A 27,895-nucleotide genomic window follows, 5' to 3' on the forward strand; every position below is an offset into this window, starting at 1 on the left:
CCACCATTTCAAGAACAGCCTGGCCATGTCACTGCCTTTTCCATGAGAGGGTACGCTGCTGCCTCCCATACCCACTACGCTTGGTCACTTGCTGGCCCCATCTCCCGGCCCTCTCGTCCTCTGCTTCCTCCCTGAACTCCTTCCTTGCATGGCAGAGCCCAGGATGGTGGGTGGATACCAGGAACTCTTCCTGGGGAAGCAAGGGGCAGGTGTGACCTTCCCAGAGGAAGCTCCAGGTGGCCCATGGTGCAGGTTTGCTGGGGAAGAGACAGACACCAGCCAGGCTCTGGGAGCGACCATTGGGTCAGGCATTTTACTCAGGTGGCACAGACCACTGGGCCTCTGACTTGGCCCCCTCGAGGTAGGGCCCTTCCTGGGGTTACAAAGTCCGAGCTGCGAAGGAGCAGAGGTGCCCAGGGGAGAGGCAGGAATGGGGAGTCCCCTGCCTGAGGAGTGAGTGCCCCCATGCAGGGGGAGAGTTTTCTTCTCTTTCTTTCTCTCTCTCTCTCTCTTTCTTCCTTCCTTCCTTCCTTCCCTCCCTTCCTCCTTATTTCCCTTCCCTCCTTTTCCCTCCCTCCCTCCCTTCCTCTTTTCCTCACTTCCTTCCCTCCTTCCTTCCTTCTCTTTCTCTCTTTCGACTGAGGCTTGCTCTGTCGCCCAGGCTGAAGTACAATGGTGAGATCTCTGCTCACCGCAAGCTACACCTCCTAAGTTCAAGCAATTCCCCTGCCTCAGCCTCCCAAGTAGCTGGGATTACAGGCACATGCCACCACATCTGGCTACTTTTTTGTATTTTTAGTAGAGATGGGGTTTCAGCATGTTGGACAGGATAGTCTCAAACTCCTGACCTCATTATCTGCCTGCCTCAGCCTCCCAAAGTGCTGGAATTACAGGTGTGAGCCACCGCGCCTGGCCCAAGAGAGTCCTTCTCTAAGGAGTGTCCTTCCCTTGGTCAGCCCCAGGAGGCAGGGATGGAGCCCCAGTTTTGGCTGCAGACTCTGTCCTGAGGGCTGAGGGCCGAACCTGCTGCCTCTGTCTACATCTCCTCCCCCACCCGCCTCCCGCTGCCAGCTGAACTCGCTCTGGCTGAAAATAAAAACGCTCCCCCACTCCAACACTTAGCGGCCTCAGGAAGGTAAGGCACAAGAGTCCCACTTTTACAAAAGGGTCATTATCAACGCTGGGCCTCTGAATGGGGGAGGGGCAGTTGTTGAAGGAACTTCTGGCTAGGAAGGGGTCGGGGTGGGAGTCACCCGCAGTGTCCTGTGAGTGTGCAGGAGAAAGGGGCCTGTGTCTCACTCACTCACTCCGTACGGGGGCCATCTGCCTCCCAGTGGACTTCCGACTGGGTTTCGGGGCCCACCAAGTCCATCCAGGGGAGGGTCCTGGCTCTCAGCTGTCACAGCCCATCCTAGACACCACCCCTCCTCTGGCTGGTGTCTGCTCCCAGCTCAAGATGGGACCCAGGCAAGGTGTGCCCCTCTTCTCCCAGACCCCAGCCAAGCCCCCCTTTTGCGAGTGTAGCTGCTGGTGCCTAGGTGAACGCTTGAGTCCCCTCCGAGCCTTCCTGCTCCTTGGAAGCCCACTCCAGCTGACCTGCCGTCCTGGCGCCCTCCCGCATTTCCCCAGCGGCACAAGGTCCTGGGATTGGGCCTTTAGAACACTCTTGGCCTCCCCTCCACGCCCCCAAGAGTGGGGCAGCGCACACGTGGGGCACAGCCTTGAAGTCAACCTAACCCACCCCGGGCCGTGGAGGCGGAAGTCCGGGATTCCTCCCTGGCCGGTCTCGGGCCCGTTCTAGTGGGGTCACGGTAGAGTGAGCCCAGAAGCGCCGGGTCACTTTACAGCTAGGGAAACTGAGGCCAGAGAGGGCGTGGCCCCGGACGGGCTGGCTGGTGGCCGGGCTCCGTTAGCGGCCCAGCCTAGCCCCCGGCCCCAGGCCGCAAGGGCCGCTCCTCCGCCCCGCCGCGCGCTCCCCGGGCGCACTCCGCCTTAGCCGCGGGCCGCGCGGTGGGGGCCCCCCGGGCGGCGGAGGCGGATGTGGGCGGGCGGCTCCGGGCGTGGGGCGGGGAGAGGGCGGGCCGGCGGCGGCGGGACGGAGCGCGGCGGGCGGCCGGCCCAGCGCAGCCAGCGCGGCCCGGAGGACGCGAGCAGGCGGCCGAGCACCGAGCGCCGGGCACCGGGCACCGGGCGGCGGCGGCACGCGAGGCCCGGCCTCGAGCAACACCCGCCCGCCGCGGCCTCCAGCCCGGCCCCGCCCAGCCCGGCCCGCGGGGATGCGGAGCGGCGGGCGCCGGAGGCCGCGGCCCGGCTAGGCCCGCGCTCGCGCCCGGACGCGGCGGCCCGGTGAGTGCCCTCCCGCCGCGGCCGCCGGGGCCCGGATTTCCTCCCCGCGGGCCGGGCTGCTTTGTTCGCGGCCGCTCGGGCCGCGGCGCCGCCAGATGGAGGAGCGGGAGCAGGAAGTGGCCGAGCGGCCTGGGCGGGGAGGGCGCGCGGGCCCGGCCGCGGGAGGGCGGCTCCACGCCGGGCGCCGGGGGTGCAGGTTGCCGGCCCCGGCCTCCCGCATGACCTTGGGGAGGCCGCTCCGCCGGGCGGGCGAGGCCGGGGCCCGGGAGGAGGGGCGCTGCCGGGCCTGGGGCTGGGGCTCGGGGCGCCCCTGCCGGCCGTGGGGCTCCCCGGGCGCGGGGCCAGCGAGGCCGCCGGCGGAGGTGCCGGGGGGTTGGGAGAAACGCTCGCCCCGGCCGGCCTGCAAGTCTGGGGGAGGGCCCCGGAAGGAGACCTCACTTCCCACGGACAGAAAGTTGTCTGTGGTGGCGGGGTACCCAGGCTAGCCACAAAGGACTGTGACCCTCCTGGGCCCCGGAACTGCTTCCTGTCTTGGGTGGGCCCTGGGGGTCCTGCCCGCCCGTGCCAGAGGCCGGCGCTGGAGGGAGCTGGGGCTTGCCCCTCCGATCGAGTATCCTGGGCGCTGGCGAGCTTGTCCTGGCGGGGCGGCCCCTGACTGCCGCTGTGGTCAACGGGTGGGCTTGGGCCCCTGCCCTGTGGGCAGAGCCCCCTCCACATTCACTCCTGGGTCCCTCGGCCTTGCTTTAAGTCCCTCATCCAAGCAAAGGGCGGAGGGCCCTGCGCGGGCCTGCTCCCTCTCCAGCCGTGTGGACTTCTCACGCACCGGGGTTCTGGAGGCAGACGGAGGAGACCTTTCGGAGCAGAATAGTTTTATTTTTAAGTTGTGACCTTAATAATAATAGTAGCAAGAATATGTGCTTATGGTACACAGGCTGTGGGAAGTTGGGGTGCCTCCACTCACGGGCAGCCCTGCGCTGGTCTGGCATATACGTTTCTGTGCAGACGTACAGCCCCTGTGTGTGCGCAGATGTACTTTTACACATGGCTCCGGACAGCTGTCTGACTCTGTCAGCAGCAGGCCTTGGAGGGGCCGCGGCCCGGCGGGGCTGGGGGTGGGGGGACATACAGAGGTCTTTGAGTCCAGCCCTCTGCCTCCAGGCCTTGCCCCACTCCGTGTGTCAGAGCCCCCTGTGCCTGAGGCTGGCCCTGCTCGTCGGGAGCTCTGCCCTCAGAGTCCTGCGGTGCCTTCCTGGGATCTGGCCTGCTTTTCCCTCCTGCTGAGCACTTGGGGCACTTCCCACTTTGGGCAAGGTGTGGTCTTCCCTGTCTTGGCATTAGACACAAAGCAGTGGGCCTTCCTGCCATTCTAAATTTAGCTTGAGACCATCAGTGCAAAGCAACCCTCTGGGTTTCCAGCCCGTGCCTCAGGAGGCCAGAAAGGTGGCCTGGCGGGAGGGAGAGCATCTAGGCCGGCTGTGGAAAGACCCATGTTGGGATCCATTCCACAGAGGTTGCCAGGGGTCTCTGCCTGGCCCAGAGGTCCCAGAGAGGACCCTCCTCCCCTCAGGAAGGCCCCTCTGGAAGGGTAGCAAAGGACTGTTCACAGGAAGAGCATGCCACATGCTGTTTCTGGGGATGCCTGGAGTTGGTGATGTAGGAACTGGGTTTTGAGGGATGCCTAGGAGTTCATCCATCAGCGGGGAAATGAGGAAGCCATACAGAATTGATGGCCAAAGTGTGCTCTGGTGAGGGCTGGCTGGTGGGCACTGCAGGTGGGCACTGCTGGAGGGCACTGTCCAGTTCTCCACCACTTACTTGCTACCTCCCAACTGCTGTAATTATGGGTCTGTAACTACCCTGGACTGGGTGCTCCTCACTGATGGACTTGTCTGAACCTCTCTGTCTCCAGCGCCCAGCAGTGGGCCTGGCACAACGCCCGGTACGCGTTGGTCAAATGAATGAACCAGATTCAGACCGACAGGGGCGCTGTGGTTTAGGAGGGGCCTGGGGTTTCTCCCGGGAGGTGGGAACGGGGAGGTGAGCAAGGCAGCAGCTCTCAGGGCCTGGCTGTTGGGGGTGGTGGCGGCGGCAGGGGCCGGGGGCTCCGAGCCTAGGCTGAGGAGAGGCCCAGGTCCAGGAAACTGTGTTCAATTACATGGATTTTACACTCGGCAGCCTGAGTGTTTTGGGGAGAGGTAAGGCAGGCCGGCACATGGGGGTCAGAGAGCCTAGAGGGATGGCAGCCCCCCTGGGAAGGCAGGTGCCTTGGAGCCCCAGGCGCATGCGGTGGGTCTTGGGCTCACGCGGGGCGAGGAGCTGCCCTCGGCCAGGCACGGCCTCACACACAGCTTCCTTTACTTCTCCCAGAGGCTGTGGCCAGGTCAGCTGGGCTCGGGATCACCGGCCTGAGAGGAGCGCGTGAGCGTCGAGGGAGCCTCGGGCACCATGAGCGACGTGGCTATTGTGAAGGAGGGCTGGCTGCACAAACGAGGTCAGTGCCGGAACTGGGCCTGGGGAGGGAGGGACGGGGGTGGCCGCAGGGTCTCAGTGCCTGTGCCCAGGCCTGCTGGGTGGGACAGGCTGCCCCCCCTGGGGCTCCTGGCTGGCCTAGGGTGAGTATCTGGGGCCCCATGTCTTCCCATAGCTTGGAGGGCCCAGCCTAGGGAGGCTGGGAGGATGAGGCCCCGTGCAGGGCTGGCCATCGGAGTGGTTTCCTGGTGCAGGCCCTCGCAGGCAGGGGAGCTGCTGCCAGCCTCTCTCCTGGCTTTCCTGGAAGGCGGCAAGGACACTGGGCTGTTCCAGCGCCTGGCACGCTGGCGGCCCAGGGCACTGCCCAAGGGCTCCTGAGGGCAGGGCAGGGCTGCTTGGCTTGGCCTGGTGCCTGCTTCAGGCCTGAGTTTTGGGGGTGGGGGGAAATCCGTACCACATGGGCACAGGGCATGTTTGCCTTGGAGCTGCAGAGCTGACTGAGCCCAGGCCCCCCAGCCCGAGTCCTCCTTCTCATTTGGCCCTGCAGCCCATGGAGGGGGTGCTGGCCGAGGGGCCTGGCCAGGAAGTGGTGGGGTGGGAGCCGGGGCCACAGCCCCACCCCTTCCAACCCCGTGTAGGCCCTTCTGCTTCGCCCACCCTCCATGCTCAGCGGGGTGCAGAGGAGGCTGGACAGCTGTCTGGCTCCTCTGTCCTGCCGGGGCAGGTTCCTGTTCAGGTCCAGGTCCTCTGGACCTGGGGCAGTCACCTTCTCCTGCCCCAGGGTGGGATCAGTCCACCCCTCCTGACTTCTTTTTCCAGACCTGTTCCCTCCTAAGCTCTAGTGAGCTCATGCCAGCAGCTCACCCCTCTTTACATACACCCTCTAGCAGATGTGTTTCACATGTGCTAGTGGGGAGACCCCAGACACAGCTGGAGCAGACAGGGAAGTGTGGCAAAAGTGGGTGTCACAAGATGGGGCATTGTGGGATGTATAGGAGCTCACTGAAGAACAGGCCTGAGAAGCCACAGGAGCCTGGGGGTGGGGTGAAGGAGTGACCGAGATGAGATGCCAGGGGTATGGGGGGTGTGGTCAGCTGTGTGTTTGGAGCGTTCGAGTGGGCAGCTACCAGGATGGCACACAGGGCCTCGAGACAGACAAGGAAGCTGCAGAGGCTGCAGTCCTTGGGGAGCTTCTGGCGTGGCTTCCTGCCCAGCATACCTTCTCCATCCCCTGCCTGTGCTGTCCCTGCTTGTTCCCCAGGAGTCCTGTTCCCTGTGCCTGGAGGTGCTCTGTTGCCTTGCCTCATAGCCCTCTGGTGTTGGGGACCCCCTGCTCCTACCCTGTCCCTCTGTGTCCCACACGCCGCCTGCTGCTTGGGGCCACTGCTTCCTCATCCTCAGCAAATGTTTGTTGATGGACTGTTGGATTCAGGGCTGACCCAGGAGATTCTAGGGCCTCGACCGCCCAGGGGCCCAGGCCCAGTTACTGGGGCACCCATCAGCCAGCTGGGCCCAGGCAGGGGTACTTGTCCGAGGCCTGGGTGAGTTTCAGTTTGCTGCTCAGGTCATGCCTTCAGGAGGGGCCTGGGGGGACGGGACATCAGGCCCAGTGGGGCATCCAAAGAGCTGAGTTTGAGCCCTGTTTGCCATTCCACCACTGTGTCTCTTTCCAAGGGCAAGTTCATATAGCGCCTCAGGCCTCGGTTTCCCCATCTACACCAGGGTGCAGTGGTGGGAGGGAGACCTTGTGGAGTGGAGAATGGCTTGTGGGGTCCCTGAGTTGGGGTCCAGCCAGCCTCTACAGCCTCCGGGCTCTGTTGCCTGGTCCCCAGCCTCAGGCCAGGAGAGAGGGTCCTGGACCTCTCCCCGCGGCTCTTCCTCCTCCATCCCCGGTGTAGTGGGCACTGAGGATGGGAGGTGGCGTGGATATGACATATGCCCTTGGCAGGCACAGCCCCTCTTGCTGCCGAGAGCAGGCAGGCGTCCACCTGCAAGACTGGCCCTGCTTGCTGAGGAAAGCCTGTCCTCCAGGGCCTGCCTAGTTTTCCCACTCCCTGTCCCTCGGGTCCCCTGTGTGTTCCAGATGTGCTTTGCCATCCTGCTGGCAGGGCCAGCCCACCCGCAACACTGGTTGGAGGTGCCAGCTGCCTCCCTGTCCCCAGCAGGGCTGTGCTGGGCGGACCCCACCCCTGCCTAACAGTGCTCAGGCCTGGCTAGGGGCGAAGCGGGGAGAGATGCAGTGACTATCCTCCGGGCCCAGCCGCAGCCCCTTGCAGGTGCCCTTTGCTGCTCCTGGCCTTTCCTCGAAGGCTAGGGCGCTGTCCTGGAGTGCGCCCGCACGCGTCTCCTTCGCCAGGACTCCCCACGGCCATGGCCTGGGGCACGTTGATTCTCAGCTGAACTCCCAGGTGACAGTTCCGCCATGGCTGCTTGGGCTGGCCACGCATGGCATGATGGTGCCTTTGGGGGTGCTGTGGCCGCTGAGAGGAGTGGGGGTGTTTATGCCCTGTGTGTGAGTGGCTGGGTGGCAGTGTCCGCAGACCCCAGGCCCAGCTCCTTCTCCTGCCCCTTGGGAGGCAGGTATCGTCTCGAGAGTGGCCCAGGCTGCTTTCTGTTGTTCTGATGTGTGTGTCAGAGGAGCTTCAGGGGCGGAAGGGACCTGGCATGGGGACACGGGTGTACCAGCCCCAGGCCTGTGTGGACCTGTGGCTGGACCAAGGCAAGGCCTCTGGGCCTGACATTTAACAGGGAGGTGGCTCCTGGAGGGTGAGCTCAGGCTGCTGAGGGCACAGCTGGTGAGGAGGCTGGCGGGGCCTGTAGGGACGGGGCCGGGTGTCCCCCCGTGTTGGCTGTCTCAGGATAAGCAGCTGCAGCTCAGCTGTGGCCATTGGTGGCTGGGCCTGGTGGGCTCTGTGCTGCTCAGATGTTTGTGTCTTCAAAGATTTGTTCTGTTGTGTGAACTATCCTGATTTTTGAAGGTTGACAGTTTAAAAAAGTCAATCCTGGGCCCAGGGCGCAGGTCTGGCTGAACCCCGCCAGCAGTTTCCTTCCTTGGGTGGCTCTTTTGAGGGACTCTCCTCCAGCAGCCTGCTCACCTTGCCCGCTTGTCCCAGCGCTCCTGGGGCCCCGTACCACCCTGGCTGCCGCCCAGCCCCGCAGAGAGCTGCCCTGTCCCAGCCCCGGGGTCCTGTCCTTGTCCACTTGCAGTTGTCTTCCTGAGTGTCCCCAGTCTACTTGGCTGGACCAGGTGGGTCAGGAGAGGGCAGAGGAGGGTGGCTGGGACACCGGGGCCCAGGATAAGGGTCTCTGGGCTGTTGAGAAAGGCCTGGGCCAGGAGTGGGTGCTGGCCACAGGGGCACCTCCTGGACTCCCTCAGGCTGCCCACCACCTGAGAGGGACCTGGGGAAGAGCTGCAGGCCTGACTGCCTTTGACAGGTCGTGACCTGGCAGGCCAAGGCCCAGTGGGCAGGGATTGAGGGAAGCTGCTCCTGAGTGCATGTGAGAGGCGTGTCCAGGCCACGGATCTGCATGCCTGGCTGGGCCCGGGCAACACGGGACCTTGTATTCATGCAGCTCATGGAGCATCCGGACCCCTGAGTCCTTACCATGCCCCAGCCCAGGCCCATGCCAGGCACAATCCAGGCCTCAGGGCAGCCCCTCACCGCTCCTGCCGAGTTAGCCCCAGGCATCCCAGTGGGGAGTATGGAGGGGGGTCCCTGACCCCAAGCAGGTGCCTGGGCCGGGCCTCCTTCCCACCCCCTCCCCGCTTCTTGAGGTCCTGGCACTAGCTGTCTCCATGTGGGGGCACCAAGGTGGGGAGAGAGTGGCTTTACCCCATGTATTACTCCGTGTGGGTGAGTGGACGGGCCCCCACCGTATCCCCAGCTGCCGCTCAGCCAGCCAGCTTGTCCTGGGGTCCCTGCATGAGGTGGGGCGCAGCCCACTCACTTTCAACCTGGAGGAGGCCTTGGCTTTGCTGAGTAAACACCCGTTAGAAGGAAGGTCTGTGGGGGCTCCGAGCCCACTCAGAGATCAGCTGCTGGGAGGGCCCCAGGCTCATTGTTTGTGTACAGATGGAGGCTGCTCATTACCCCTTGGGATGAGGGCCCCTGCAGGACCCTGAGGGAGGGCACAGACCCTCCCCTCGGCCTGTGGGAACCTTGTGGGCTCTAGGCCAAGGCTGTCTGTACCTCCTGGGCCTCAGTTTCCCAGGCTGTCAGTTGAGGGTCAGCCCCAGGCTGTGTCTGGGTGGCATCAGTCTGACTCCTGTGGTCCTCGGCTGGTTAGTGCCACGCTCCGCATCCTTGGGGGAGCACTGAGGGTCCCCAGTAGCCCCTTCGGGGAGGGCTGGGCAGAGGGTGGGAGCCCCAGCAGCCCTGGACCCACCCGGGTGTGGGGCAGGAGGCACAGTCTGGTGGAGGTCATGGCCCGGCTGTGGTGGAGGCCGCCAGCATTGGGGAGGTTCCTGTTTTGGGAGCTTGTTGAGTTCTTCAAAAACAACAAAAGAGGAAGCTGAGGTGGCCTTGAGTGGGGGTGCCAGGTCACCGCTGGCCCCAGCCCTGGACCTCAGCCCCATGCCTGGCGGTTCCTGAGTGGGCGGCTCTTCCTCCATCTGCTTCTTGGTTGCTGGCCCTGTCTGGGCAGAAATGCCCTGTGGGGGTGGACTCTGAGGAACGGGAAACTGAGGCCAGGAAGGAGGGGACAGAAGGTGGGAGGCTCAGCTCCTGTGCCGGCTCCCAGCCCCTGCACGCCTTCCGCTGTCAGCGGTGGCCCGGCCGGGTTGCATCAGGCCGGGTTCCTAGAAGTCCTGGTGAGGGCGAGCGGCGGGAACCGGCACGGCCGCTGCTGGCGTCCCCCCGCCTGGGCACACCCGGCCCGGCTTGGGGCCAGCAGCCTGCCCTCGGGCCCTCCCTTGCTGGAGCCTGGCGGCTGTGGCTCTGGACCTGCTCCCCAGCCCGCAGTGGGTGGGCAGACGCCTGCTGCTCCTGCGGCTCGGACCACCTGGGCCCAGTCCCAAGGCCTCAGGAGAAGGTTTCCCCAGCCTGATGCTGGGCCCCGGGCAGGTTGGCAGCCGGCCCTGGGGGCTCCAGGCCAGGACGGAGCCGTTGGACGAGCCCGAGGCCCCCAACTTCCTCATCCCCCTCGGGAGTTCCCTCCCACCACCCTGCCTTCAGGTGTGTTTTCCTTGAACCTTAAGAAATGATCCGTTCAGATTTCAGAAACTCTGGTGCTGAGGGGGTTGGGAGCTTGTTGGTGACTCTACTGCCAGTGCTGGGGGCTTTGGGGTGGGATCCTTGGGGCGCTGTGACTGCAGACCCCACCCATACCCTGTAACCTGGCAGGCTGCCTGCCCAGGCCATCAGCTGGTTGTTCAGCTCAGGGGTGGGGCTTTCCAGGGCCCTTGAGGGTAGTGCCCTTAGTGGGACCCCAGGGGTGGAGACACCCCCTGGGCCAGCCTGGCAGGGAGGCGGCTGCTCCCTGGGCCTGGAGAATGCAGAGGGGCCCCTCCGCTGGCCAGGGACTGGCTGGCTCCCCCACAGACTAGGGCCAGGGACACAGCCGCCAGGTGTAGGGCGCGGAGCTGAGGAGCTGCAGGAGCCGGGTTGGGTGGGGGTGAAGCCAGGGCTCAGAAGGCACTCTCTCAGTCGGCCGTGCTCTGGGGCCTCCTGCCCCAGGTGTGGCTCCAAGTTAGGGCAGAAACAAGGGCAGGCCAGGGAGGTGGAAGGAAGGCCCCTCTCTGGGGGGGTGCTCCCATGGCTGGTGTGGAGGATGGGGTCCCCACCACCGGTCTCCAGTTCCCCCAGCAGTGCAGGCACTTTTCCTGGAGTGTTGGATTAGGAGGCCAGCACTGGAGTCTTTCACCCGCCAGGGGCCCTGCCCGGGAGAGGAGGGAGGAGGGGGGTGTGGGCACGGCTGAGTGCCCCGGCCGAGCCCCAGAAGGCGCCTGTGTCTGTTTCCACTTCCTTTCCTGAGGGCGGCGTGTACATGCGGGACACTGTGGCCAGCCCTCCCTCACAGCAGGCGCTTCGTGCCTTCCTCATGCCCAGCTTCCTCCCACGTGGGGAGTGAGGGTGAGGGCCCTAGGAGCCCATCGGGTGGAGGGCACCTGGCAAAGCCCTCTGGGGTTTTGGGGAGAGGGCAGGGCTGCAGCCTCATCTGCAGGGGTCCTGAGTAAGCCGGGTGGGCCGTGACATGGTGGAGCTTGGTTGGGGGCACCAAAAATGAGGTGGGGGACAGGCACATGGCTCAGGGCCTGATCCACAGAGTCTCAGGATTTGCCGGGTGGGCTCTGTGATGGATGGCTGTGTGGCTGGTGGGGTGCCTTTGCCGGCCTGAGGGGTGGGTGATGGGCAGTGCCTGTGGGTAGGACAGCCAGGCTCAGGTGGTGTCAGGAGCAGCGCCAGGGAGGTCCAGTACCCCACCGCAGCAGAGCCCAGGAGAATGGAAAGCTGAGAGCCGGGTGCTGTCCTGGAGCGGCAGGAAGAGGGGCCCAGCGCCTCCAGCTGTGCTTCAGTGAGGTGGAGGGGTCAATGGCAGTGCCCCCGCCTGCACCCACGTTCCTCCCGATGTGTACGTGTCAGGCTGGGCTTGCTTGCTGGTGGAGCCGAAGGCTGTGAAGAACCTGCAGTTTGTGTTAACTTATGATCCCTGCCTGGGCAGCAGGACCTGGGGTCTCTGGTTGTGAACTGCCTCTCTGTGACCTTGAGGGTCACCTCCCCTAAGCCTCAGTTTCCCCAGGGAGCTGGTGGGCATGATGAGCCCTGCCCACTCTGCCTGCCAGTCAGGAACGGACACCTCTACTCATGCAGAAGGGCTCCTTGTGCCCACTCAGAAGGGCTTGTGCTGGGAGGAGAGTGGGTGTATTTCACCCACAGACCTGGGGGCTCCACCCGAGTGGGGTCAGCTGGCATCTGTTGTGTGGCCCCTCCCCTGCCCCGCCCCCAGCCTGGTTGTTTACAGGGTTCGAGGGCTGCTGGTAAAGGGGTGTGGACTCCCAGGCAGGGCAGAGGCCTGGTGGGCTGGGCCCTTCGCAGGGAGCCGTGCAGCTTCCTGGCAGGCAGGGAGGGTGGGTTGCGGGCCCCTCATGGGCTGCCGTCAGCGGGGCCGTCTGCTCAATGTGCTGGAGAAGGTAAATGGGCGCCCGGCAGCTGTCGGGGCGATGGATGTGTCGGCGGTGGGGACCGAGGTGGCTGCCGTCAGCTGGCGCCCGCTCCCCGGGCCTGCTGGGCTCACTTCGCTGTGGAGAAGCAGCTTGGTGCTGCCTGGTACCCTGCCAGCTGCTGCCACCACCGTCTCTGCGAAGTGTTTATCCAGCAGTTTCCTGAGAACTGGGAACTTAGAATGTTCCTGGAGCTGAGGACGTAGTGGCCTGGAGGGCCGACGCACCTGGTGGCTCAGGAAGACGCGTGTCAGTCCTGGGGCACAGAGAGCCCACCAGCCAGTCCTGCCTGGGGGCCCATCCAGTCCTGCCGATGGCACAAGATCCTGGCCCCCGTGTCTTCGTGGGTGCTGCCTTGGGGGCCTGACTCAGGGTGGCTGGGGCGCCTGTGTGAGCGGCGAGGAGAGGGTGGGCTGTTTCCTGTGTCTGTCCGTGTGGCCCCCGTGGTATGGGTGGGGGGAGGCCGGGCGGGAACAGCTTCCTCTCGGAACCCTGGCATTTGGTCAGGAGAGCTGCTGGGGAGGAACCCCCTTTCCTTGGAGGTGCTTCAGTCCCTTTGTGGGGATGAGCGGGGTTGGGGATGGAAGTTCGCTCCTGCCAGAGGGCCACCCAGGACATAGGGATGCCAAAGGGACCAGGGCTGGGGCTGTGGGGCCCAGGAGGTGCAGGAGGAGTTGGGGGAGCCTGAGCTCCCTTGTTCCCCCCAGGCAGGGCACAGGAGTCTGGCCTAACCCCCACCAAGGGCAGCCACCTTCCACGCCTAGAGCCCTGGGCCATGGGTGTATGGCTGGCGGGAGGGTCACGGCTTTCAGTCAGGCACAGGAGCCCCTTCCCTTGTGCTTCACAGGACCTGGTCTTGGAGGGGGAGGGCAGTGCCACAGGGTTAAAGGTCAGAGTGGCTCCCACCCGGCCCAGGGCTGGCCTTGAGGGAACCTTGTAGGTGGGCCTGGAGCTGCTGCTTCCCCCACCCCACGGGGCCAGCAGTGGGGCAGGAGGGTGGGACTGGTTCTCACTGCCGTCCTCCACTCACCTCCCTCATGTCTTCTGGACGGGGACCCCTACCCGGCCTTGCTGGCATTCCTGAAGGGGCACCGAGTCCTCTTTGCTGCCAGGATCAGACCTGAGGCCCAGGCCAGGGCTGTGCTGGGACCCTAGGTTCCAGATCTGAAGCATGTGCAGTGGTTGGGGACTTGGGGGTTCCTGTGCCAAGCCCTAGGGTGTGAGAGTTGGGGGCTGAAGAGACCCCCGGGCCTGGATGCCGGGCGGTCTCCACGGCCCTGGGAGTGGCTCCTGGTGGGGGTGGGTCTGGCTGTGTGTGGGCTTCTGTTCTGTGGGTGGGGCATGCTCTGGGCTCCCCATTTGTTGCCTGCCTGTACCCATCTGGAGTGAGGGCCTGGCGTGGCACCCTGGGGTCTGTGCCCACTCTGTGTTTGGTGCCCTCGGCTTTGCAGGCAGTGGGTGGGGTGGGAGGGATGCCAGCGCTGGCTCTACGCCTCTCCAAGCGGCCTCTACTCCTGCCTCGAATGGGGGTCACCTGAGAACGACCACAGGGTGGGGAACCCCAGAAGGGCCTGGACAACAGGTTCCCACACCCCTGGGGACCCTCAGGAGAGTGAAGGAGAGGACTCCATGTGTCTGTGCTCCCACCCTCCTGAGGGACCCTTAGTAGGCAGGTGCCGGCCTGCGGGTGCCCCTGGCCATGAGGACAGTGGTGCTGGCTCCTCCACTTGCGCCATCCTGTGTCACCCCAGTCCTGGAGCCGGGGGTAGTGGGGCCCTGGGGCACCTGTTGTCGGGGCTGGCTGCCCACCCAGCATCCTGTCTGGGCTGAACTCATTAAGATGCAAGCCACGGCCCGGGCCGCAGCTGGCACCCCACCAAGTGATTGCCTGGCTGGCCCTGTGGGTGGGAGATGAAGAAAGAGACCTGTGTGTCTCTGGAGACCCTATCCTAGGTCCCTGGGGATCCTGTTCCTCCCCTGGAGGGGTCTGTGTGCTGGGCTGGGGGCTGGGCTGCTGAAGGCAAAGGCGGAGTGAGGCTCCTTCACTCACCTGGGCCCGCGCTAATCCTGTCTGTTCCCTGGGTCTGTGGGGCCAGGCGAGGGGAAGGCACTGAAAGCCCAGGGTCCAGCTGGGTCCCTGCCCACCCCAGGTCTCCCCAAGAGTAGTCCGGGCTGGGTATCTGCCCTCTCCCAGCCCCCACGCCTGGCGAGTGCCCATCCTGGCCTGCCCCTCCCTCACTCCCCGATCTAGCTCCCATAGCCTGGGTCTGGGCACGTGGACTGTGAACACGGATACAGCGAGGGGCCGTGCTGGGCACGGTGGGGGCCTGCAGCAGTTGGTGGATCAAGATGGGTTTCCGGGGTGCTGGGCCTGGGTGCTCATCAGTCTTCCTGCTCAGTTAGCGTCCTGGGGAGTGGCAGCTGGCAGGATGAGAGGCACTCCATCAGGGGCCGACAGCTCCAGACTGGCGCGCAGGCGGGTGGGCGAGAGCGGTGGGGTGGCCCAGGATGGGGGACGGGTGGGGTTGGCCGTGTGCAGCCCCATGAGCCTGCTCTGCTCTCGCTGAGAGCCCCCTGCCTGCCCGCTGCCCCTGCAGAGCCCTGTGGCTGGGGGAGGGGACCTGGGAGGTGGGGTAGAGCTGCGTGGCACGTATGTTCGTGTGTGTGCATACTTGGGTTTGGACGGCCAGCCCTGACAACAGGTGCTCCAGGGCCCCACTACTCCCGGCTCCAGGACTGGGGTGACACGGCGCAAGTGGAGGAGCCACTGTCCTCATGGCCAGGGGCCGGTGCCCAAGGGTGGCAAGACCACCCCTGCCCGGCAGCCCACCAGCAGGGGCATGGAGGGCAGCGGAGTGGGTGAGTGGGCCCCTTGGTGAGTGCTCCCGGGCACGGGGGCAGATTCTGAGCTCTGGACCCGTCTCCCTGCGACTGGACACTTGTCATCCTCTGGAGGTGTCAGGCTGCCATGGGTGGGCTCTGACTATCCCCTCCTGGGTCCACCCCAGAGCTGACAACAGCTTCTCCCCGCACTCAAGCCCTGCTGGGTGGGGTGTCCCCCCCACCACCAGCATCCCCCCAGCGGCCCTGGCTCTGGCAGATCAAGAGCTGGTCCTGTGGAGGCCATGCCCTGTGGTGCTGGCGGGAGGAGCATCGGGCAGCTGGGGCTGGGGAGGAGGGAAAGGTCACCTGGCCTGGGGTGCCATTTGCGAAGCCCTGGTGGCTCACCTCTTAGAGTGAAGAAACTGCTTGTGGGTCCCCGGAAGAGGGAATGCCTTGCCTGCAGGGATGCCCATGACCCGTGTCCTCTGAGTCCCCTGGGGCCACTGCCGTGCTGGGACTTGCCCTGTGCACCAGGGAGTGCTGGGCGCGTCTGCACTCACCAGGTGGACTGAGCAGGACTAGGGGTGGGTGGTCTGGTGATGGGAAAGTTGCTTGCCCCCCACATCCCTCCAGGTGTCCTTGTCTGGGCTCAGGTTGATAGGAAAACGCAGGCCCCAGAGCTCAGGGACCCCCAACCCCTTACCCTGCCCAGCGGCCTCTCCCATGAGGCAGTTGCCTCATTAGTAAGTTCCCTGTTGTTCAAACTCCTTGCTTGGCAAAACGTAAGTGGAACATTTTTTCCAAGTGTCAGTATGAAAAATGGTCGTTGCTGGGCTATCACTGGGGACAGCTGCTCTGATTCTGAAGTGTGAACGCCTGCGTATGGCTGATGCTGCAAAACTTGAGGGAAAACGTTCCCGTGCACTTGGGTGACCCGTGGCTGGGACGCGGCAGGGCCTGAGTGTGGGTCTCAGCCTGTACACCCTCTGTGCCTGGGGCCCCTGCCCAGCTGGCTGGGCCACCTCCGGGTCCGGCTTCCCTGGCAGTGCCCAGGACGGTGCTCCAGGCCCCTAAGACTGGGAGCGCTGTGCCAGAGCAGCGGCCAGTCCTGTCCCAGGATCCTGGCCCTCAGTCTGAGTGGTGCCGACCTCTCATTTTGGACGCCATGCTCCATCCTCTTGGAGGGCAGGACAGCCGTGCTGGGCAGCCCACACACGTCATTGTCACCTGCAGTCGCCACCAGGCCAACCCTGGTTGATTGGGGAATGCTCTCATCCCTGCAGCCCCTGCGGCCGTAGCTGGTGCCTCCTCCTCCAGTAAGGCCATGCGGATTGGCCCAGACCTCCTCCAGCCTCCTGTCAATGGCTCTCCATCCCCTGAGTCCAGCTGGCCCAGCCCGTTTTTAGACACAGCTAGGGGTGGCTCTTCCAAGAGGGTGCTGTGGTGGGGCGAGTCTGCCTCCCCGTTGACCCAGGGCCGTTTCTGTCACTGGCCCTAGGGAACACAGCCCCACCCCCTGCCCGTTCCCCGGGACTCAGGCGTCTCAGGCACATGTGTCCTGGCACAGCTGGTTGCTGCCTGGCTACCCGGCAGGGGTCTGACGGGCAGTGTGCGTGGCCCTCACCACCTGCTCCCCTGCAGGGGAGTACATCAAGACCTGGCGGCCACGCTACTTCCTCCTCAAGAATGATGGCACCTTCATTGGCTACAAAGAGCGGCCACAGGACGTGGACCAACGCGAGGCCCCCCTCAACAACTTCTCTGTGGCACGTGAGTGTCCCCTTGGCCTCTCGGGGTTTGGAGTTGGGAGTTGGCTGGAGCCCTTTATACCCACCAGGCCCCACAGTGGGGTCCCCTGCAGCCTCCATGTCCTGGGCCAACGAGGAACGTGCACTGGCTGGGCGGGGGTCTCCGGGTGAGTCCCAAGGCTGAGGCTGGCTGGGCGGCGGGGGTGGGGAGGTCTCTGGGCCAAGGCCCAAGGCTGAGGCTGGCTGGGCGGGGTCTCCGGGCCGAGTCCCAAGGCTGGCTGATCATGGAGTAGTTTCCTGATGTCCTTGCTCTGGAGGCTGAAGGGTCCAGCCAAGTGGCAGCAGAACCTGGCCTCAGGGTGGATGGCTGACCCGGGGGCCCTCCTCCAAGGCAGGCAGATGGAGCCCATCAGAGCCTCTCCCTGGGAAACCCCATGGGTGAGGGGGCAGGAGTACATGGGGGTATCACCCCAGGAAGAGCCCGTGCCTCTCCCTGCACAGACTCTGGGCCCCCAGACCCTGTGGCGGGGCCTTTGCTTCCCCTGTGTCAGGCTGCAAGGCAGAAGCCTGCTTGCCCAAGGAGGGGCGGGTGCAGAAAGGCCAGCGGGGGACCTTGGCCGCAGCATCCCACAGAGATGAAAGAGATGTGGCCGTCCCCTACACCCTGCTGTGGCTTTATTCCCTACCTGCAGCGGGACAGATGCGACCCGACCCATGTCAGACAGGGACCCAGGTGTGGAGACCAGGCACCCTGCTAGGTGGGAGGCTGGGGGCCCGTGGGCCTCCCAGTCTGGTCTCCATTTTCTGTGTCCCTGCCCTAGAGCCCAGCTCTGCCTGGGGCAGCCAGGGACACAGGCTGGGCGTGCAGGTGTGATTGAGTGGCTAATTAGGCCCCAGCTGTGGGACATCTGTGTGGCAGGGCTGGTTAACTTCGGGCCTCCAGGATCTGTCTCAGGCTGGGCTGCAGTGCAGAGTGAGGTCCTCAGCCAGGGCTGGTCCTAGGGTCCATCCCCGCGTGCTGCCCCCGGCCGTCCCCTCCAGGTAGCTCTGCCCTCCCTGCCTTGAAGCCTGGGGTCCTCTAACTCCCCTGACCTTGCTGGATCCCCAGGTTCTGGTCCAGAGTCTGGGAGGTGGTTAAGTGCAGGGAGTCCATCTCCAGGCTGGACAGGGAGGGACTGCAGCCTTGGTGCGTCAGTCTGGCACCCTGGCTGCTAGGCGGGCTGTGGCCCGCAAACCGTGCCCTGAAGCTTCTAGAGGGCAGAGGCCGTGCCCTGCAAAGCCCTAGGCTGAGGGGCTGGGGTGGAGGTGGGGTTTACCAGCACCTGGTTCCTGTGAGCTGGGGTTTCCTCCCCTGGCTCTTCCAGCTTCAGTGCAGCGGCAGCAGGGCAGCCTGGGAGAGTAGGGGATCCTGGGGATGAGGGGAGACCGGGAAGGCAGATGCCCTCATCCCCTGACAGCCTTGTAACCACACAGGAGGCTCACTGTGACTTGTCCCATGCCCTCCCCAGCACCTTGTCAGTTGGGGTTGGGGGCTTCAGATATCAGGGAGAGGCTGGGGACCCCCTACGTGCCTGGCAGCACTGGGACTGGCCCTTGCTGGGAGTAGTGCTGAGGATATGTTCCCCAGGCCAAGGGCGTCAGGAAGGAAGGAGGAAGGGAGCTCTCTGGAGGGGCACACGGTGGGCACCAGCTGGCAGTGTTGCCTGAGCAGCAGGCAAGGCTGGGGCCTTCAGATGAGGCCATAGGTGGGTGGTGTGGAGTGCCTGGCCAAGGAGCAGGGCTGGGCCGGGGGCTGTGCTGGGTCTGTCCAGGGGCTTTTCCCTGGAGAAGGGTTCCAGGGCAGTGGGCTCGAGACTGGCCCTGGGGATGGTGTTCTAGCTTGTGCTTGTAGACTGGACTGTGCAGGACCAAGTGGAGGTGGGTGTGCCGGGAATGCACACGGCTTTTGCGCAGCCCCTGCCTGTGTTGACACAGGCCACCCTCCCCACCAGGCTTGTCCCGAGCCCTCTCCTGGCCCCCAGGCCTGGAAGACAGCTCCCTCGCTGCCTGGCTGGGCCCCCTTGTGGTTACCAGGGCCCCATGCTGGAATGTCAGAGCCCCCTCACTGGCCCCTGAACCCCCTCCTACTTTGCACAGTCTGGGCCAGAGCCTGCCAAGGAGCCCCAGCAGCTGCACGCTCCACTCACACCTCTCAGGGCCCTGTGCATTCCCACAGCTCCCAGCTGTGGGTGTACATGCTGTAGGTGTGGCTGTGCTCCAGGTGTGCGTGTGCCCCAGATGTGGCTGTGCCCCAGGTGCGGGTTTGCCCCAGGTGCGTGTGTCCCACAGGTGTGCGTGTCCCAGGTGTGCGTGCCCCAGGTGTGGGTGTGCCCCAGGTGTGGGTGCCCCAGGTGTGCGTGTGTCCCAGGTGTGTGTGTGCCCCAGGTGTGGCTGTGCCGCAGGTGTGCGTGTGCCCCAGGTGTGCGTGTGCCGCAGGTGTGGCTATGCCCCAGGTGTGCGTGTGCCCCAGTTGTATGTGTGCTGCAGGCGTGGCTGTGCTTCAGGTGTGCATGTGCCCCAGGTGTGCGTGTGCCCCAGGTGTACGTGTGCTGCAGGTGTGGCTGTGCTCCAGGCGTGGCTGTGCTCCAGGTGTGTGCCCCAGGTGTGGCTCTGGCCTAGGTGTGTGTGTGCTCCAGGTGTGCATGTGCTCCAGGTGTGCATGTGCTCTATGTGTGTCTTCCAGTTGTGTGTGTGCTCCAGTTGTATGTGTTCCAGGTGTGGCTGTGCCCCAGGTGTGCGTGTTATCCAGGTGGCTGTATTTCCCAGGTACTCAGGGTGAGTTTGGGAAAATAGCAGGACATTTCTACACCAGGGGGGAAAAGCTGCTTTCCCAGGTGGCCCCCTCATGCCAGCCCCTCCGTGGGGTCTCCATACCCCTCATCATCTGAGGCCTGGCGCACCATGGAGCTCAGAGACTGAAGGAAGGAAGGGCTGTAGGAGGGGATGATGGTGTGCGGTTGACCTGACCCGGGCCAGATGTCCCATGGGGCTGCCTCAACCTGGAGTGGAGCGTCCGAGCTGGAATGGGGGTCCTAGCCTCACTCTGTGAGGCGAGAGACTGACACTTGCAGAGATGAGGAGATGGGGCTTCCCAGGACCTGGTGGGTGGAGTACAAGGGGAGCTGGCCAGTGCGACTGGGTCTGTGGTGAGGCCCTGGTAGGGGAGGGGGACGCACGCAGACAGAGGCGCCTGCCTGCCCGTCCGCAGAGTGCCAGCTGATGAAGACGGAGCGGCCCCGGCCCAACACCTTCATCATCCGCTGCCTGCAGTGGACCACCGTCATTGAGCGCACCTTCCACGTGGAGACGCCTGAGGAGCGGTATGCGGGCTGCGGCAGCTAGGCCGGGTGGCTTGGGTGGCCCCAGTGCCTAGGAGGGACATGGGGGTGGTGGGGTACTGGCCTCATTCCCCAGTCCTGCCTGTGGTGTTTTGGTGGGGAAACTGAGGCTGGAGATAACTCAGATACACTGAGGCCGGGTGCGGTGGCTCACATCGGTAATCCCAGCACTATGGGAGGCCGAGGCAGGTGGATCACCTGAGGTCAGGAGTTGGAGACTAGCCTGCCAACATGGTGAAACCCCATCTCTACTTAAAATACAAAACTTAGCCGGGCGTGGTAGTGTGCGCCTATAATCCCAGCTACTCGGGAGGCTGAGGCACAAGAATCACTTGAACCCAGGAGGCAGAGGCTGCAGTGAGCTGAGATTGCGCCACTGCACTCCAGCCTGGGTGATAAAGCGAGACTCTGTTTCAAAAAAAGAAAAACCTGGTGGGAGAGGGCCAGTCCGGCTCAGAGGTGGAGTCCTGCTGGTTAGGGGAGTCCTGCTGGGGGTGGAGCCTGGGTGCCCCCAGTGCAGGAGGGCTTCCTGACCTTGAGTGTGTGTGGCCAGCCCAGGTCAAGGGGTGGCTTCCTCAGGGCTGTCTTTGGGGACCCCGACAGCTGTGGGGCCATGCTTGCCAGGCTGGTGGGTGGCGCTCCTGACCCGGCTGTGGCCTCACCTGACCTCCTGCAGGGAGGAGTGGACAACTGCCATCCAGACGGTAGCCGATGGACTTAAGAAGCAAGAGGAGGAGATGATGGACTTCCGGTCGGGCTCACCCAGTGACAACTCGGGGGCTGAAGAGATGGAGGTGTCCCTGGCCAAGCCCAGGCACCGCGTGGTGAGACCTGTCCCCACATTTCTGCCTGTGTGTGGGGCCGTGTTCGGTGTGGAGGGCTGGGTGGGTCATGGGGTCCCAGCTCGGTCCAGGAGAAACTTGGTATTCCACAGCATCCCCACCTAGGCTGGTTTTCCGTGTGAGCGCAGCTGCCCCCCAGGTGGGTCCCCTTCCCTATGTCAGAGGAAAAGTGGGGCTGCCGAGGCCTGCCAGGACAGCATCACCCTGTTCTTTCCTGAACCCCACACTCTGAGCTGGGGCCACAGCCCCATGTTTCCTCTAAGCCTGGAGTCCCCACTGAGCCCAGCAGGTCACAAGGTGTAAAGCAGGGGACCCTCCTGGCTCCTTCTCCAAGTCTGCTGAGGGTGACTCTGGGGCCCCTCATGCCACCCCATGCGTGCCAACCAGCTGGGCACTGTGGGCAGTGCCGTCTGCTGACCCTGGTGCTTGCCTGCAGACCATGAATGAGTTTGAGTACCTGAAGCTGCTGGGCAAGGGCACTTTCGGGAAGGTGATCCTGGTGAAGGAGAAGGCCACGGGCCGCTACTACGCCATGAAGATCCTCAAGAAGGAGGTCATCGTGGCCAAGGTGGGGCCGGGGTGGCTGGGTGGGGTGGGGACGAGGGCACGGGGCGGCAGCTCACCCAGCCTTCCCTTACAGGACGAGGTGGCCCATACGCTCACTGAGAACCGAGTCCTGCAGAACTCCAGGCACCCCTTCCTCACGGTGAGTGGGAGCCCAGATGGGGCTGCAGGGCTGGGGCCAGGTAGCCACTCATGGGGCGGTCTCTCGGGGGCGCTGTCCTGTGTTCTGGGGCACGTGAGGGCTTTAGGCACTCGGACTCCGCCACTGGTGAGACAGGCCTGCCCTAGAGGGTCAGCTGTGGGGTTGCCGGGTGTGGGCTGGGGGGCTGTGCTCACCGCCCCCATGTACAGACAGGTGGGGCAGGTGGCCCGGGTCTTCCCTGCACTCTGCTGAGGTCCCCACACTCCACACCCCTGCAGCCCCACCTTCCGGGCTTCTGAGGAGGCTCTGGCTAGGTGGGCCCCGTCCTGGGGACTTGGCCCAGGAGGGGTTTAGTTCTGCTTGGTTAGTTCCGGGTCACTGGAGGCGATTCTCCCGCAGGTGGGGCCTTTGCTTTAAAAGCACAGCCGCCTGTGGTAGAAGGCGTGCAGGTGGCTGTGCCTGGGAGGGTGCATCTGGGACCTTGCAGAGGTCCCAGCCCACCCTGGAGATCTGGGCCCCGGCCACCTGGCTAACCTTTGAAACGCTCCTTAGAGCCTGAGGGGCTTCCTGGGGCCCAGCTTGATGGTGGTGTGGTGTGGGGCAGCGTGGTGCGGGGCGGCGTGGTGCGGGGCTGCCATCCTGCCCCCGAATGGGGGCTGTGGTTCCAGCTCTGCTTCCTCGCAGGCCCTGAAGTATTCCTTCCAGACCCATGACCGCCTCTGCTTCGTCATGGAGTACGCCAATGGCGGCGAGGTAGGGGCTGGGGCTGCGGGGGATGGGCCTCGGGCCCTGTGGGCCCAGCCCTGGCAGCCGGGCTGCCCATGGTGGGGCTGGTTCTTCCCAGAGCCTCGGCTGCTCTGCACAGCACTGGACGGTGCTCCCTGCAGGGTGGGTGGTGATGCCTGCCCAGGCAGCTGCCTGCTCTGGGGCGACTTGTTCCTGCTGAGTTAGGGCTTCTGATGCTTTCCAGGCCCCCGAGCTCTCTGGGGGCTGCTCCCTTCCCTGTGCCCAATGCCCTGAGACCCTGCCTGAGAAAACTCAGCCCTGCAGGCTGCGGGGGCAGAGGCCCCGGCCACGGCTGTACCTCAGGTCACGCCTCCCGCAGCTCTTCTTCCACCTGTCCCGGGAGCGTGTGTTCTCCGAGGACCGGGCCCGCTTCTATGGCGCCGAGATCGTGTCAGCCCTGGATTACCTGCACTCAGAGAAGAACGTGGTGTACCGGGACCTCAAGGTGCAGCCACGGGCAGGCGGGGGGAGGGGGGCAGGGCCCTCGGGGCCTGGTGGTGCTGACCTTGAGGCCACCTTTCCCCCAGCTGGAGAACCTCATGCTGGACAAGGATGGGCACATCAAGATCACAGACTTCGGGCTGTGCAAGGAGGGGATCAAGGACGGTGCCACCATGAAGACCTTCTGCGGCACTCCTGAGTACCTGGCCCCCGAGGTGTGCACCCCACCTGTGTGCACATGCGTCGCTGCGTCCCCGTCCTGAGCACACGCAGGGCCATGCCCTCTCGGTGCCCCAAGCACATCACGACACCTCCCCCGGCAGTGTCCCGAACACCCTCTGATGCCGTCCTGCCCGTCTGCCACCTGTGCAGGTGCTGGAGGACAATGACTACGGCCGTGCGGTGGACTGGTGGGGGCTGGGCGTGGTCATGTACGAGATGATGTGTGGCCGCCTGCCCTTCTACAACCAGGACCACGAGAAGCTCTTTGAGCTCATCCTCATGGAGGAGATCCGCTTCCCGCGCACACTCGGCCCTGAGGCCAAGTCTTTGCTCTCAGGGCTGCTCAAGAAGGACCCCAAGCAGAGGTGAGGGCCACCCATCCCAGCTGCAGGCTCTGCCTCCGTCCCCTCGCCCCCAGTCTGTAGCTGCCCTTGCGCCAGGGGGTCCTGGCACCTCCCAGACCACGCTGATGGCCATAGCTTGATGTTCGTGGCCAGGGCTCATCCCCAAAGCCTCAGGCCCAGGCAGAGTGGCTGGGCAGGCTGGGGCATTTGGGCCTCTGCCCCCAACCCTGCAGCCCCCACACACCCACTCAGGACGCCCCTGCCCTGCTGTGAGCCCTGGGGTGCTTCACTACCCACAGCTGCTCAGATGCTGCACCACTGGCTCCCCTCCCTGGCCCCGGAAAGCACTCTCTTGGCAGGCCATGCATTACAGCAGGAGGAGGGGCCTGAGCCCAGAGCCTGGGGGTGGCGGTACCAACACTGTGGCCTTGTTTCCTGCCCGCAGGCTTGGTGGGGGCTCTGAGGACGCCAAGGAGATCATGCAGCACCGCTTCTTTGCTGGCATCGCATGGCAGCACGTGTACGAGAAGAAGGTGCGGCCACTCCCCGCGTATCCACATGGCATGCACATGGCATGCTCGCGGCACTCCCACACACTCACGCCCTCACCTTGGGAGCCTGGGCAGCCTTGCTGCACCAACCCCAGCGCCTGGTGGGCAGAGGCTCTGGCACTGCTGAGTTCATCAGGAAACTGGCCTGGTCCTTCTTACTTCCTCCTCCCCCTGGAGGTGTGTCACACCAAGTGCCAGCCTTAGGAGTCCATTCCCTGAGGCTGCGCAGAGAAGGCTGGCTGGCGGTGGACCAGGGGTGCTGCCCCTTGCTCTCCACCAGTTCCTCCTATTGTCTGACCTCAGTCCCTTCTGCTGCAAGGAGAGCCCAGCCCTACTCTGGCTGTGCAGGGACAGCTCTGGCACATGGGGGAGTCCACCCTGGAGGGAGGGAGCTCTTTCTGCCTGAGTTGCCATCTTGGGGGCTCATTTTTCAGGGACCCCAGCCCTCATCTTGGCTGATGGGTCTGCAGCTGGGTTCAGAAGCCTACACTCTGGGTGCTGGGTGCCGTCGCCAGGTGTGCTTCTGACCACTTCCCAGCCTGCCCCTCCCTGAATGCCTGTCTTAGGCCACGTGCAGCTGGCTGCACTGGGACCCAGCTGGGTACCTGTCCTCCCATCAACACGGTGCCCCGGCCCTGGTCCCAGTTCCTGTCCTGAGGCCTGCCATCCTCCAGCCCTGCCCTGCCTTGCCCTCCAAGGGTATGGGGGTGCCTGGGCAGTGCTCAGCCTCTGCCCCTCCTTGCCCAGAGGCTTTGCTAATTGACAGTGGACAGTGCTGTGTCCAGGCCAGACTCTGGGATGGGGCAGTGCTGGAAGGGGTCCTTGACTGCGGGACCTGAGGGATCTCTGGCAGCTCCTCACATGTGCATGTAAATTCTTAGTTACTCTTGATCCTGGGTCATCAGGAGTCCTCTCTGCAGCCAGATGCCAGCAGGCTGCCATCCTGTGGTCCCTGAGCCATGAAGGAGGCAGGGCGGGCTTGCCCTCTGCACCTTGTTCCACAGTCTCTCTCTTTCCCAATTTACAAGAAGACCAATAAGAAAACCAGAAAGGAAAAGGAAATAAAGTCATCGCCTTCTACTGGCAGCAGAGAGGGTCTCTGAGAGCTGGGCTGCACCACCTCCTGTTGCCTGCTGGGGCTGCTGTGAGGGCAGCTTGGCGACTCAGCTGATGAGGGTGTCTCCATGCTCCCACACCCCTTATGCTCCTCCCTTCCCGAGCTGCCTCTGTCGGTGGGGGAGGGGCTGGTGGCTTGTCGCTTCTGACATCCGTGCTGCCTGAAGCCCCCCTGGCGATCCGGCCGCCGTGAGGGGCTGGGGATGCTGGGAGTGGGGGGCAAAGCTCATGACGGTCCCATCTGCCCACCTCTGCAGCTCAGCCCACCCTTCAAGCCCCAGGTCACATCGGAGACTGACACCAGGTATTTTGATGAGGAGTTCACAGCCCAGATGATCACCATCACACCACCTGACCAAGGTGAGGGGCCACTGTGCCTGCCCCGCCCACTCCCCGTTCTCTCCACACTCAGAGAGGCCTGCACTGTTCTGCTTTTTTGGCTTCAGATGTTTTAACATCTAAATTTTTAAAAGATTCCTTTGGAGGGCGCCAGTGATCAGGGTGGGAGGCAATGCTCTGAGGCCCAGGTCCCCGGGTCGAGCTGTGGGGCCTCAGTTTGCCGGTGGCATGGCAGTGTGCTGGCCGTGCTTTGAGAGGTTGGCTCCCTACTGGAGCTGTGGGCAGGTGGAGGTGCGGGGAGGTGGGGTGCCCGAGTCTGAGCTGTCTACACCCACAGACGACAGCATGGAGTGTGTGGACAGCGAGCGCAGGCCCCACTTCCCCCAGTTCTCCTACTCGGCCAGCGGCACGGCCTGAGGCGGCGGTGGACTGCGCTGGACCACAGTTTAGAGGGATGGAGAGGCAGCCTCGTGCCATGATCTGTATTTAATGGTTTTTATTTCTCGGTGCATTTGAGAGAAGCCATGCCGTCCTCCTGAGCCCAGATGGAAAGACATTTTGTGCTGTGGGCGGCACCCTACCTCGCAGTGGGGTAGGCAAGAAAATTGTCCTGCGGGTTTTAATTTATTTCATCTGATTTGTTCTCTGGATGTGGCCTCAGCCCTCAGAACAACCCAATTCTGCAGCTATGCGCGATGTGGGGTTGGGGGGCCGGGCAGGTCCTGCCGCTGGGTCCCCTCACTCCATCAGCCAGCCACACAGGCTGTCACCAGCTATCATCTCTCCATGGCCCTGGGCCTCACTTCAGCCTGGCGGCACCACACGCAACCTCATTGTGGCATGCTGGCCGGCACCCTCTCCTGGAGGAGGCAGGCACACGGCAGCCCCCAGCACCAGGGCTGCATCTCTGAGGATGTCGGAGGCTGGGCCCCCTGGGATGGGACCAGGGATGGGAGATGGGCCAGGGTTTGCCCAGTTGGACAGAGGAGCAAGGTTTCAATTTGTTATTATGTATCATGTTCAAATGCATTTTGGGGGTTTTTAATCTTGGTGACAGAAAAGCCCTCCCCCTTCCCCCTTCTGTGTCATGGTTCTTGGTGACTGTCCCACCGGGAGCCTCCCCTCAGATGACCTCTCCTCGATAGCACTTGACCTTTTTGACGCTGAACCTTTCCGCTGTCGCCCCAGGCCCGCCCTGACTCGCTCTGGGGGTGGCTGTCCCTGGGCCCTCCACGCCCCTCCCAGCCGGACGCTGCCGCTGCTGCTGCACCATGGCGTTTTTTTACGACATTCAACTTTAGTATTTTTACTATTATAATATGAAACTTTCCCTCCAAATTCTTCAATAAAAGTTGCTTTTCAAGTTTGGCTCACTTTGCTGGGTGGAGGAGTGCGCAGCCAGGGAGAGAGTGGGAGCCCCGGAGGGAACCAGCATCCTCAGAGCAGCTGCCTTTCCTCCTCTCCTCCTGTGGGCACCACCGCCCCAGCAGGTCTGCGGACAGGCTTCGTGGTGGGCTTGGAGTCTGCAGTCCTGTGCCCAGGGACAGCCTCTCCCATCCTCAGAGTCCTGGCCTGAGGGGACATGGGAGGCCCTGGCTGGCCCTGCCCCCTTAGAATCCACCTCTTCTTCCCTTGACCCCACCCAGCTTCACTCCAGCCATGAAGACCACTGGACTATGTGGCCATCTGCCCCCCAGCCCCAGCTGCTGTTCCCCTGGGTGGGGCAGTGAATGAGACCCTGACGACCAGGAAGGCTCAGAGCTAGGGCCAAGATCATGGCCTGGGCCACAGTGGAAGAAGGGCCAGGACTCTCGAGAGAGCAGGGGGAGGGGATGGGCTGGGTCCCAGGTTACCCCAGAGCACTAGAGTTCTGAGCTTGAACAGCCTACAGAATGTGCTGGTGCTGCCACCTGGTGGACGCCTGCCGGAACTGCTCCCCGAGCCAGGAGAGGAGCCCACTGCCAGCCACTGACATGGCAAGTTGGCTGCCAGGCTTTGGGCGGTCGGGTGACCCGCAGAGGGGATGGGAGCCACAGGCCCGGGAGCCTCAGCTTCCTCATCTCTCAGACGGACTCGCTGTAGGTGTGGGTGGTTGCAGAGCCTGGCCCCTGGTGATGGCAGTTGGCCCCTCTCCAAGGCATTCCCAGGGGTACGTGGCTGCCCTCGCTTCACTGGAGAGCGTGCCCCACAGGGAGCACAGGCTGGGGAGGATGTTCTGGGTCTGTGGGAGCCAAGAACAGCCACATCCGGAGCAGTCCGAAGCTCTCCTCTGGGTGAGCTTCGAGACCGACAGGCTGCGAGACTGACACCGCTTTTCAGAAAATACACGAAACATGACACTAAATCATGCTCCGAGGGTAAAGGCATCTGGATTTCAGATCTATAAATAATGTGAATCTCAGAAACCAGAGTACAGCAATGCCCTTCCACTATCCGCCAACTGAGCAAAGCATTACTGAAAGTAACCAAGGTATGGAAGTGCTCAGCAGAGACAGCGCCTCCCAGCCAGCCAGGCTGAGGGGACATGAGCTGCTTCTCCCAGCAGGGCCCCTCTGACAATGTGGGACTGCCTTCGGGTCATTTCTTACCTTTTTTATGGTAGAGATGGGGTCTCACTATGTTGCTT

The 27,895-nt window shown here is 63.9% G+C and overlaps 1 protein-coding gene and 1 long non-coding RNA gene across 3 annotated transcripts; one reads left to right on the top strand and one right to left on the bottom strand.

Moving 5' to 3' along the window:
- Positions 1–2,082: 2,082 nt before the first annotated feature.
- AKT1 (AKT serine/threonine kinase 1) lies at positions 2,083–26,632 on the top strand. Of its 2 annotated transcripts, XM_032267572.1 has the most exons (14): positions 2,083–2,346; positions 4,714–4,837; positions 16,439–16,567; positions 19,793–19,904; positions 20,599–20,746; positions 21,201–21,332; positions 21,405–21,470; positions 22,155–22,223; positions 22,576–22,701; positions 22,784–22,912; positions 23,070–23,284; positions 23,709–23,796; positions 25,188–25,290; positions 25,607–26,632. In XM_032267572.1, the coding sequence occupies exons 2-14, from the start codon at positions 4,792–4,794 to the stop codon at positions 25,684–25,686; spliced, it is 1,443 nt and encodes a 480-aa protein (XP_032123463.1). In that variant the 5' UTR covers positions 2,083–2,346; positions 4,714–4,791; the 3' UTR covers positions 25,687–26,632. The 2 variants fall into 2 exon arrangements, with proteins under 2 accessions (XP_032123463.1, XP_032123465.1); XM_032267574.1 differs by lacking the exon at positions 2,083–2,346 and having other exon boundaries at positions 4,711–4,837; positions 25,607–25,892.
- Positions 26,308–27,895, bottom strand: LOC116542575. Its single transcript, XR_004265271.1, has 2 exons — positions 27,858–27,895; positions 26,308–27,580 (listed from the first exon to the last, which is right to left on the bottom strand). It is a non-coding gene; the product is annotated as an uncharacterized LOC116542575 (long non-coding RNA).

Source organism: Sapajus apella, unplaced genomic scaffold (genome assembly GCF_009761245.1).
Source record: "Sapajus apella isolate SASKATOON/1434 unplaced genomic scaffold, GSC_monkey_1.0 scaffold170, whole genome shotgun sequence".
NCBI classification, from domain to species: Eukaryota; Metazoa; Chordata; class Mammalia; order Primates; family Cebidae; genus Sapajus; species Sapajus apella.